The sequence below is a fragment of the Rhododendron vialii genome, chromosome 3a (genome assembly GCF_030253575.1).
Source record: "Rhododendron vialii isolate Sample 1 chromosome 3a, ASM3025357v1".
Lineage (NCBI taxonomy): Eukaryota > Viridiplantae > Streptophyta > Magnoliopsida > Ericales > Ericaceae > Rhododendron > Rhododendron vialii.
The window spans coordinates 14,156,516-14,168,996 of NC_080559.1; the positions used below are offsets into that span (position 1 = coordinate 14,156,516).

The following is a 12,481-nucleotide window of genomic DNA, read 5'->3' on the forward strand; positions in this document are numbered from 1 at the left end:
TACCAAGTCCAAATGTCCAATCAGATAAAATGAAATCATTTGATGAAGTCCCATTGTACCTTAACCAAATGAACCACAAACATACAATCAAGATATGTTGTTTCAAAATTTTTAACCAGTGCGTTAGTGAGAGAACAGAATACAGTTTTGGCTACGGTTCAATAACAATCAATTTATACCGCCGATGAGAAGGGTCATAATCACCCGAAAATCCAAATCAAGTCGCTCAAATGTAGACGTAAGATTCTACGCCCTAATCCAACACCAAGATTTATACACCCAACAATTATGGAAACGGAATACAATGAAGAAGAAGAAGAATAGGAGGAGGAGGGCTTGAAGGCGGTTAGTGTTCCAGTGGCCCCCTTTGCGTGACACAGGCATCCGTCAGTGTGATTTTTTGTCTTTATATACGAGGGAGAGAGAAGGGTTAAGGACAAGGGCGAAAGTACTCGAGGGTTAAGAGTATCTCCAACCTTTGACTTCAAATTGGAGATGTCAATTTTTTTTTGAAAGTTGATGTGACATTTTGGCTTTTCCAATTTGACATCAAAGCCTTCCTTTCCAACCCTTATGCCAAATTCTATTTATTTGACATCAAGCTATCCCTCTCCAACCCTTAATGTCAAAATCCAAACAGTCATTTTTGAAATTTGGCAGGCAAAAGGTAAGTAGTCAAAGTTGACATGCTTCCTCCCCCCTTCATCCATGTCAAATGCCACGTAGGATTTGGCCTAATAAAAGGCATCTGGATTGGAAAGTGAATTGATGCCAAAAGTTACCGTTGCACTGTCCACGTCATGTTTGACATCTCCCATTGGAGATGCTTTTGGTGAACAATATCTTAAGTCACTTTGAGGAAAAAAAAAAAAATTATATGTACAAATTTTGTCAATTCATTTTTTTTAGACCAACCCATTCCACCAACCTATTTTCTCTCCCTCTTTCCTACGTTCTTTCTTTCTACTTTCTCTCTCGTACTCTCCATCTCTACTACCGTCAAGAGCTGGGGTTCTTGTTGATTGTTCAAAACTGAAAATCCAATTAAATTGACTCAAGAAATTTCATGAAACCTCATGGTGCTCAATTTTTTGATTAGGATGCCACAGAAAAAGCGTCTTCAAGCTACCCGTTGGTCAAGATATCGATCAAAATGGGTTCATTAAGCTTCCATCTTCTAAATCGGGCGAAGGGCTGACATCTAGGGTTTATGTTAAACCAAAAAATTGGGCTTTCATTCTTCAATTTTAGAGTCCATCACTTTTAATGAAGTTGAAACATTATCCTGGTCTCCAACAAGATAAACATGCTACTATTAAAATTCTTGAATCTCTCATTGATGAGGAAAACTAGAATTTCCTTAATCTCTCATCTAGTTTATTTATTTTTACGTTTGAGCAGAAATACTATTTAAGTACGTTGAATTGCGAGGCTTCAGATCCGTAAGTATTTTCTTATCATGCAAAGCACTGGCTGGTGTGTTTAAATTTGCTCTTATATATATTGTTAAATGCAGAGCACTGACTGATGTGCTTAGATTTTTACTGATTTAATTGATGCAGCAGTCATGCAAAATATTGGCTGGTGCGCTTAAATTTTAAATTTTTGGTTCTTACAATCTTATTTTTTAGGTTTAAATTATAATGTACTAACAACAAAAAATCTGAAGCATTTTTTGAGATTTGTTGATGTCCAAGAATTTTTATGGGAGCGACTTTTTCATATTGTGCATTTAAAGACACTGCTATATTAACTCCTAAGAAATAAATATCCAATGTTCACACTAGTTACAATCTGAACATTCACAATATGCGAGGTTAATGGTATAATGATACTAGCCATACGCGCGGTACATGGATTGGATTACAAACCTTTTTTATTAGAGATTGCATATTACTTCCTTCGTCCCAATTTACTTGTCTTAGATCTATTCTAACTGGATTAAAAAAACTAGTTATATCTTTAAAGTGATAATGAATTTTATATATAATATGGATCTTGTTTAATAGATCTCGATTTGTTCTGTAATTCAATATTTTCGAAATCATCTAAAACATTATAAATTACAAGATATAATTAATTGAAAAGTGGTACGAACTCCCAAAAATAACAATTAAATTGGGACGGAGGGAGTATATACACTATTTTGCCTATGGTTGTTAAATACCTACAATACGTGATACATTGATACGTACCTATGATTTGTATCATCTCATTTAGAGGACGATACGTATCCACCTTGTATCATTTTTGTATAGAAATTACACTATACGACCGCGTATCCTAATTCGCTACGTATCGTCTGATTTTTTATTTGGAAAAAGTCGAACCTTATTTCAAGAAGTGGAACCCCGAATGCATTTATCTAAGTCATTTGATCTAATTATGAAATCATTCAAACCATTTGATAGACATTCAACCTCAACGTATGGCTTGTATAGAAAAAAGAATCATACTTTGATTGTATTTTGCTTGACTTTTCTTTCTCTAACAAAGGATACAGAAAACCTTAATGTAATAGGTCCCAATTGAGAAACTTGATATTTTGCATCTTAATTTTTTTTAAATGTAAGCATAATTTGTTGGTGGTATTTAGGTATATCTACTTTTTAATTGTCTATTATTATGATTAACGTTGTTGAAGCATAAACTAAATTTAGTATTTGAAACAAGAAAGTTAAGTCCAAACAAGTCCAATCGACAAAACCCAAAGATAAAAGATATTATTGAAGAAGATATAAATGGTATCTAGTTTTTAGAAACTCTAAAATATCTAACTTTAGAAACTCTAGAATATACTTATGAAATATCTAGAATTTTTTGTGAGAATTAGTCACATGTGTAATTCTAGAAAAACCTCAAAATTTATCATGTATGAAAATATCTTTGTACAAGAATCTTCCATGGAGTAGTATAAATAGGGATGAGTTTAAGTGTCTAATTCCCCATTATTGTCTTTAATATTCTCTCTTTTCCAAAAATCTTGTTCAACTGAACAATAAAAATTTTTACTCTTCCAACAAACGTATCTTAAGATATGTGAAATGTATCTCAATACGATCTATATAATTGAAAACATTGGTTTTGGGTTAGCCCTGGGTAGAATCAATTCGTAGTTCCGCCCATGATTAAGGATGTGTGAAGTAGATGATGGTCGCAGCGGCGTTTGGCGAGGGGCAATGATGCCACGACGGTGATAGTTAGTGGTGGCTATGGAGATAGTGAAAGAAAATCAAACGGTGACCAAAACTCTTTTTTTTATATTGTTTTCACAGTTGTTAGTTTTGCGTCAAATTTTTATAGACTATTGATTCGTCTCGATTAAAGAAATTGGAAAAAAAGAAATTATGATCAACATTTAAAATTTTTTAAATAACTTTTGGCTTATTTTGTCTTTATCCAAAAAAATTGAGTTTCAATCATAATTTTTTACTTTTTCGATTTCTCTCGTCAAGACAAACTAATAATCCAGAAAAATTTAACATAAAACTAACAAATACTACGAAACAATTTGAATAAAGAAAAATCAAAAAGCTAAGTTGGTTTTTTTTTTTTTGGCCAAAACAAGAATGTGAAGTAGTAGAGATTAGTTACCTGCAGTGTCCACCACATGTAGGCCATCCGCAGGTCAGTCTGTGTCAGTGCGACTGGCAGTTCCTTAAACCGTAGTGGCCCGCTAGACGAGCAGTAGGGGTACAAGTCCAAGAAACGAGGTAGGGACCTCCTCCCCTCACATCCCTGCATATAAAATTTAAACAACGTAATGCCTTTAGATTAAACAGTGGGAAAATAAAAAAACCAAAGGTCTCATCGGCCGGTTGACCACCTGGTCGACCACTCATGCAACCGATCTGTCGTTTTTTTAGGTATATGCATAAAACAGAGGTATCACTTCTTTCATATCTGCGATTTTTCCCTCTTTCCCCTTTCTTCCCCAACCTCTCACTCCATAACCAAAACCCTAGAACTTAAAACCCTCATCCTCACCCTACAAATCAAAACCCAATCTCTAAACCTAAAACCTTTTCTCTACCAGATCCTTACCCTTTGTCCGCCCATATTCCACCCCCTTTCCTCTAAACCGACAAAATCCATCTCAAACCCTAGGCTTCCACACACCCACTTTACCCGCAATGATTAGAACCCGAAAACCAACGAAGAAGAGAAGAATGAGTTCTTCTCATCCCCAGCAACAAGAGGGAGATTTTGACCTGGAATTCTTTGATATCTTCGCTCATTCGAAGCAGTGGATCGTTTTCAAGGATCGACCCATTGTCTGGGGTCCAAGGGTGGACCTCTCGGCAAAATATGATCATCTCCTCCGTTACTACATTCAAAGAATGGACTGGGAAGGCTTGTTCGACATCCCTCCAGTAGCTTATCCTCAACTTATCAAGCTGTTTTATTCCAATCTTCGAATTGTTGATGAGCCAACTCATGGGTATTACTTGATGTCTTATGTTAAAGGAGTTGAAATGATCCTTAGGCTCCGTTCCAGAAACCTTTTTAAAAAATAAGTATTTATTTTAGAATTTCTCAAAAAACATAAGAAGGGTTGTTCTACAAAATCCAAATAAGTAGCTTATTTTACATTTTTAAACTCAAAAAATAATGTAAATGAAAAATAATTTTCAATTTTTTTTGCACTATAAATGAGATCTATCAAACAAGATCCATATTGATAGAAAAATTATTTGCGTAAACACATGATTTTTGAGTTTAAAATTGCATTCTTAAAAAATAAGTACTTATTCACCCTTTTGTGAAACATGCCTTATTATTAGACAAAAAAATAAGTTCCTTAGTGTCTCTGCGCTAACCCAAATTTTGCATATTCCATCTGGAAGTGAGAAGATCTATTTTTCGGGTAATTTGGCTTTACAAACAGTGATTAACCAAAATGAGTTCATGAACTAATCACAAGAGACAGTGGGTTTCGAGGAACACTTGCAGCCAAGCAATTGCACCCCAAAATTAAACTGCTGAATCGGTATATATCGGAAAATATTGTCCAAACGGGTGGACACCATGATGAAGTGACACCGTTTCAAAGCTACTTGTTATATATCATTCTGAAAAATGCGTCTATTTCACTACCTTACCTTATGTTAAGAGAGATGGTTGATGCTAGTACAAATCCTAAACGATCTCTTCCATATGGGGGTTTATTAACCAAGGTTTTTCTACATTTTAGAGTATCTCTTGAGAATGAACCCGAGCATCGCTTGAAGACCCCTTTCACAAAAACTACTATCACCAAAATGAAGCTCAACGATATTGAGACTCCTATATACTATTCCAATGGAGGATGCACAAGTTCAGAGGGAGGATGCCAATGCTCCGTGGGAGCAAGGGGATAAAACTCATGGATCAAATTTTCGGTCTCCTAGCGACGTCCACACTCGTCTACGTATTGCACTTGGAGGAGCAACAATGCAACTTGGTCCAACAGTTTACTGCCTTTCGGGGTGAGACTACAAATCAGTTTGATCGCATTGCTAAGTGCTTGCAAAACCTGATCAACCTTTTCCTTGCCTATCCGCCACCGCCACCTCCTCAGCCTTAGGCCTCTCCATTCCTCACCTCTAGCCTATTCTGTTTTTTGATAATGTCCCTGGGGGAGAAATATGCACCATGGGATGAGCTAATGGCCCACATTTTCATCTATTTTTATCTTTCCATATTTTTATTTATGTTCTTGCTAAAACATTTTTATGTTATCTTGCATCCAACTATCAGTATGTCTTTAAATTAGGTATCCTTGAGTTATTTGCTTCTGTGTAGAGCCCATTCCAGAAATGGAAAAAAGCCCTTATTTTTTAAGAAGGCAATTTCAAATTCAAAAATTATGAGTTTATTGAAATCTAAAAATATGCAATATGGATCTTGTTTGAAAGATCTCAATGAAATCTTTTATACGATGCAAAAAAAATTAAAAAATTATTTTTTATTTACATTATTTTTGAGTTTGAAAATGTGAAATAAGCTGCTTATTTTTTAAGAAGATTTCTGAAACGGGGCCTAAGTGTGTATGTCTCTTATTGTTTTGAAGTTCCTATTGCATATCTATTGAAACCATTTGTGCCTTTTGTGACGTCATAAAAAAGGGGTAGATTGGTAGGTTCGGTGTCAACTCTCAGACATTGAACTCTACCAGTGTTCAGACTTATTAAGTACCTTTATGGCTTTTACGCTGAATGCAACTTCAGTCGAGAATCCAGATTGTTAGCAGAAACATGAATCGTATGGTCCCATAATTTTGTTGGAACTCCAATTTCTAATGATGATCCCTTCTGTTTGCAAGGATTTTACAAATGTAAAGTTGGAGCATGAGAACTAATAACTCATTTTGGCATAACAAGGACACACCCACTTGAGAACCTTGAAGCCGAAAATGAAGCAAAAGGCATATATGCTGGAGGCAGAATTGACAGAAATTGTGAGAGATACTTGGAGATGAGCCTCAGCAGGATAAAGTTGTTATGAAGCTGAGGAGTGTAAATAGTGGGTACAGGTGGTTTACATAAACCAACTTAGGGCCAAACCAACAGGAACCAAATTGTTATTTAGCCCGGAACGGAACATAGTGTTGAGTATCCGTTTTTCTTCTGATATGGTACACCAACTTGTTATTTAGGCAGGAATGGAACATAATGTTGAGTATCCGTTTTTCTTCCAATACAGTACTGTAAGGTTCAAGATTCATAACTTTGTTTTCGACTAAGACCATTTCAAGAAACTTTGCAAATGTTTACGGTAAGCACAAACCAAAAACATATTATTCACATTTTTTAATGATGTTTACAAGAAAAAATAGAAAAAATCAAGAAGCAAGCAAGGGACCAATGAAGATAAAACATTGGGTCATAAGCCATGTCGTCCTTAAATTGTCACATAGTACTTTTTGAAATCTGCATTCGAGACCAAGACCCTGAATGTACATCTTATACTCGCAGAAGGTGGTTGCTCCCACAATTCGAAGATCTCCTCGGCCAAGCATTGAATTAAATAGATTTCCAACATCCACCTCTCCATCATGTCCCCCTAGACAAGATACCAAGAGGCAAAAAGCACCATAAAGAGAATATTTCACTAAACAAAAAGAGAATTTGAAATGGAACAAAGCTTGCCCTGCACAATATAAGAAAGTATGTGCACGTATATCGGCATAGAAGAGTTTATTATTCATCAACACTTAGTTTACTTGATCCGACAACTATTGATGTAGTTTGGTTGGAGGTTCCAAGAAGAACAATCATAGATGGACCTAACTGACATGGATCAAGGCCGAAAGAAAGCAGGAATCAGACTTTGTGTCTGATTCTTGCAGTCCACAAAATTTGAGGCTCAAAACCAAGCCCTAAAAGACTGCAAAAATAGGCTACAACAAAACACTAGAATTTAACATTTTCATTCATAATCAACTCAATTCACATACATATTATAGCCCTAAATATTATCGCAAATAGGTTACTTAGTGGTGAAGTACCTTAGAACAAAAACCAACTACAAACAACAAGGAAGAGATAAGGGGCAAACATGCAATCACTTTGGCAACAAGCAAGGTCACAACTTACAAGTAGCTTAAAATCACCATCTTTCTAAGGACGTTACTCAACTACTAAGAAAGTTACGAAAAGTATCCCTAAATGACCTAAATCATAAACTAAATGAAACCTACATCCAAAAATACTAGTTAACCAAGGGAGCATTTGGATTGAATTAGCATTGTTTGGGCTATATTTGTGCCACCAAAAGGTCCAAGGAAAAACTGATTGGGGCCTGCGGATAAAATCACGGCCCTTATATTTACTATTTGAATCGCTTGATAATGTAAGGGTTGTAGGGGTATTGTGCTCATTTTGTACGTGCAGGATATTTTGGTAGTTTGATAATGTAGGGGTGGTAGGAGAATTTTGGTCATTTCTAGATGTTGGGGTATTTTGGTCAGCTGACAATGTAATGGTTATAGGGGCATTTTGGTCATTTTATAAATGCAGGGTTTTTTTTGGGTCCTTGATAATGTAAGAGTTGGAGGGGCATTTGGATCATTTTGTACATGCAGCGGTATTTTGGCCATGTGGTAATGTATGGGTTGTCACTTGTCAGATTATTTTGTGTTGAACAAGCGAAAACACCTTTTCCATGTTTCCATAATTTCCTATAAATTTTATCAACGTTTATATAAACAGTAAACAAAAATAAATTACCAAAAGAGTTTTCTATATTAGTTTTGAAATAAACAATAAAACAGAAAACATAAACATTACCAAAGGCACCCCAAATAATCCACTTTCTTAAGGTTATTCGTAACGCTTGACTGTATCAACTATCCATCATAAGGTTATCATTCATTTGGGGGGGGGGGGGGGGGGGGGGGGAAACCCGCGTGTCATCTGTACCTTTTAATTCTTTGTCCGTTTACACTATAGTGCATAGAGAAAATCAGAAAAACATCAAAAAAATTGACATTATGCCTCAAAATTTAATGGAGTGGTGCTGGCCAAGCTCTAATCACCTCTGCAACTTCACTCAGAGAATACCATATCAAGTTATCGCCATTCCTCCCTTTACTCTTCCTATAAAGACTACATTTCAGTGCCTATGCATTACAGTGAGTGCATAGAACGTGTAGAATCAACCACTAGTGGATTGAATAACCTTTTTATTTAGTTCCAAAAAAGTGCATTTGTTGTTGGTTAATAAAAACAACAAATGAAAGAAATTCTGTCTTTCAAAAGGAGGGGAGCACCTGATATTCATTTACCAGGGGAGCAAGCCACCCAAAGAAAACTATTTTTTTCCAACAAGGCAATTTCTAGTAGAGTAGAATTCGCTAAAAAAAAAAGGAAAAAGACTGCTACCTGTATCAACAATTTTATGGATCTCATCAATGAATAAGATGATCTGATCATTAGAAGCTGTGATTTCCTTCAAGATAGCTTCTAGCCTTTGCTTGAAATGTTCTCTGGACTTAGTACCTGCTAGCTGTGAAGTGGTATCTAGCGAGATCAACTGCGTATTGGAAATGAAAATACTAATTAATGTTCCTAAACAGACAAAAAGTAAGAAACTTTTTACTTAATTGCGAATCTACCAAAACTCAAATTGGTCACCGGACAAGCCATCGTGCACGTGACTAATACAACCCCAAGTTCCGGCCCTGAGGTGAAGTTGGAGGTGCAGCCGCTTTAGGCTTTTGGAATTTAAGCAAAAAGTGAGGCCCAGTTTTTCATATAATATACATATATATGTTATATAGAGTCTGTTCCGTGTCCTGGTGCAAGATGAAATCCGGCGGAGTTGGTGCGTGCTGCGTGCACACCTTGGAGTACAATACGTCCTTGCATGGTTCGAGTCTCAGGGGCTGTCTTTCTACAAACCACCTTTTTTTTTCTTACTTTCCTATTGGACCTAAGTGTAAATAATGCCTCTTGCACCTCTTGTATTATAAATTGGGAAGTAGTGGTCGTTGATGTTATGCAAATCTTTTGCTTACTTAAAATTAACTTTTACTTTTTATATCACGTTCACAAATAAAATACTGTTGAATAAAAATAAACCAAAATAACTTATTTTTACTCAACAAACTTTGATAGAAAAAATGTTTAACATAAATAATAACTCCTCTTGTTAAAAATAAAATTCGTACTATTAATGTTAATAACATGATTAATAGAGAAAATGATGAGCCATACTTTGTTGTGTCTGATTCATCTTTTTTTAATGCTTTAAATTTTTCCAAAAGCTTATTTTACGAAGTTAAAATATCATGTTTAATCTTTTTACCTTATATTAGCCACTCATATTAAAAAAAAAAATGTTAAAAGAACCAAGACCCCATTTTAAAATTTGCTTTAGGCCTCTAAATTATCAAGGCCGGGCCTTGTTCCTTCATCCGATGATAATATTTGTCTGTTGAATATGGAAAATGAATACAAACAAAGATTATACCTTTCGATTTACCAGTGTCTCAGAAACATCCCCATAAATCATTTCATGAGCTAACCTGCATAACATACAAAACATACAATTGATACAATACAAAGGAGACAGATACAGAATATCATAGAGAGGACAAAGGATCCATAAAATAGAGTTTGGTAAAAACTAGGGGTGGCAAACGGGCGGGTTTGGATCAAATTGGATAAGTTGTTAGTGGGTTGGGTCTTTAATGGGTCATTGACCCATTTAGACCCATTAACTATGAGTCTAATTACCCATACCCAACCCGACCCATTTATTTTAAAGCAAACCCGACCCGCCCATTAACCCAATTACATATATACTAAAAATTATGATCGAAAAATTAGAAAAGTAAAAAAAAATTATGATCGAAACTCATAATTTTTTCAAAAAGACGAGAATAAGTAATTTTTTTTGTCTTATTGATTTTTTTTTGTCTTTATTCAGAAAATTATAAGTTTCGATCAAATTTTTTTACTTTTCCGATTCCTCTCATCGAAACAAATTAATAAGTCACAAAAATATGACACAAAACAAAAAAAATGCAAAAAAAATTTGAATAAGGACAAAAAAATAAGTCAATTTTTTAATCCAAACCCTTTGCGGGACTGCCATGAGAGAAATTTATTCACGGCGGAGCACAATTTCACGGGTCCATTCGCGTAATTAATGGATGAGATGTGTTTTCAATTTTGACTGGTCAAAATAATTATTACCGGTCACAATTGATTTTTAATTCGGACCATTCAAAATATTTTTGAACGCGTGTGATTTAGCACAAAACAATTGAATAAAAGAGAGAGAAGGCCATGCTCCTGGAGATTGGGGTGGAGGCGGGGAGAGAGAGAGAGAGAGAGAGAGAGGGGGGCGTACTCCTCCACTTCCCAATTGCTAAAGAGACCAATTAAGAGATGTGATTTGGTGGGTTACTTTCATTGCTCATTGGGTCATTTAAGTTGATCTAATTAATACCCAAGTATGACCCAACTAATAATGGATTAGCTGGGTTTGAACCCATTCTTACCCAACTAATAAATGGGTTGGATTGGGTTTATTTTCTAGTTGATGAGTTTGAATTTGTTAATGGGTCTGGTTCAATTTGCCACCCTAGTAAAAACCATAAACACCCCCTTATCGATAGCTGGGTGTCACGTAACTCCCCTTAACCAAAAAACAGCTTGACAGAACTCGTCTTTTTTCTTTTTCTCTTTTTTTTTTTGGGGGGGGGGGGGGGAGATGATTTTATTTCCCTTCTATCAAACTTCCATATCCTTAATTTGGGCAGGAAACCAGCAAAACAGATGGGAACGCCCAGCAATGGCCAATGATAACCCGTGTTTTGGGAGGGAAATTTCTCTCCCTCCCCTCCAAACCGGTCATTGATATATAGAGCCCTGTGATTAAAAAAAAATGGAGCCTTCCACTTTAATTTCCCCACTTCCTCCTCTTTAAAAAAAGAAAGAAAAAGGACTACAAATATGGTTGGGAGTCAAGAAATCAACAAGTACTTGGCATTGAATAGTATCATAACAACAAGAGGTTACGAATATCATACCCTTCAACAATTTCAGTTCTTGCTTTACAGATGTCAGCAAGAATAATAGGGTTGTTCTTTGTTTCACAGGACTAGATTTGAATGCATCGGTCAATTTTATCTTTCCGACCTAAAATAGGATTCAGTTTTCCACGCCTAGCGAGTTCTGTCAATTCGTTCCCGTAGTAGTTGAGTGCCTTGCATTTACCTTAAAGATAAAACAAAAAGGAAGTGCAAGATGCATCAGTAGGTAATAAACATAGCTATTGGCCGGGAGCTAAGGAATATCAGGAATCCTACATTCGCACGACCTCCGCCAGAAAAGAAAAAGAAAAAAAAAACAGAAGAAGCTAAATAACAACCGTGCAGAAAATTGATGCGATAAATATGTTCATTCGAGCTAAGTACTCTAATCTATTCCATAATCTTCTGCTACAAACTTGGACGCAATATAAATTTCAGTTTCTTTCAGTTTCTTCTTCACCTGGCTTATATATAAGGCCAAAATATAATATTAAGGAGAAATGCAATTTATGCCTCTTCATACCTTGTTGCTCAATTACATTCTGACATCCTCTAGTACTTAGAACAGCATCTTTCATAGTCTTCACGCTTAGTTGCACTTTCCTGATTAATTGGTTCCACTTTCCAGGAAGTCATATCCTATAAAAATGCTAATATTAGATGCTTCCTTAAACACAATAACTCAACAAAACACTCAAAAACAACAATCGGTAGAAGAACTAATACTCAAAATAGGCCCAAACGATTATCAGTTTAGGGAAAGTCTTCAATACACACCCCTTTAAGGTGTGTACCATATGCACCTATTATGTGGTTCATATTGTGCCACCTCATAAAAAATTACTTGTAGGACCGGTCATTCATAACATTTTATTTCGTATCGTAACTTTTATACTAAAAATTCATAACTTTTCAACAATATGATTCGTAACTTTTTAGCAATAGATTCGTAACATT

The 12,481-nt window shown here is 35.5% G+C and overlaps 1 protein-coding gene across 1 annotated transcript; it reads right to left on the reverse strand.

The window, feature by feature from the left end:
- Positions 1 to 6,822: 6,822 nt before the first annotated feature.
- LOC131319477 (chaperone protein ClpB4, mitochondrial-like) lies at positions 6,823 to 11,706 on the reverse strand. The gene is made up of 4 exons (XM_058349727.1): positions 11,522 to 11,706; positions 9,955 to 10,009; positions 8,865 to 9,015; positions 6,823 to 7,044 (listed from the first exon to the last, which is right to left on the reverse strand). Exons 2-4 carry the CDS (start codon positions 9,994 to 9,996, stop codon positions 6,824 to 6,826), a joined length of 414 nt encoding a protein of 137 aa, XP_058205710.1. The 5' UTR covers positions 9,997 to 10,009; positions 11,522 to 11,706; the 3' UTR covers position 6,823.
- Positions 11,707 to 12,481: the final 775 nt, after the last annotated feature.

Bases quoted from the DNA above. Each gene is read 5' to 3' on its own strand.
- LOC131319477 (XM_058349727.1), bottom strand. From the start codon at position 9,996: ATGATTTATGGGGATGTTTCTGAGACACTGGTAAATCGAAAG. The intron at 9,016-9,954 runs GTATAATCTTTG...TCCAATACGCAG, and splicing joins AGACACTGGTAAATCGAAAG to TTGATCTCGCTAGATACCAC. The intron at 7,045-8,864 runs GTAGCAGTCTTT...TATCTTGTCTAG, and splicing joins CCATAAAATTGTTGATACAG to GGGGACATGATGGAGAGGTG.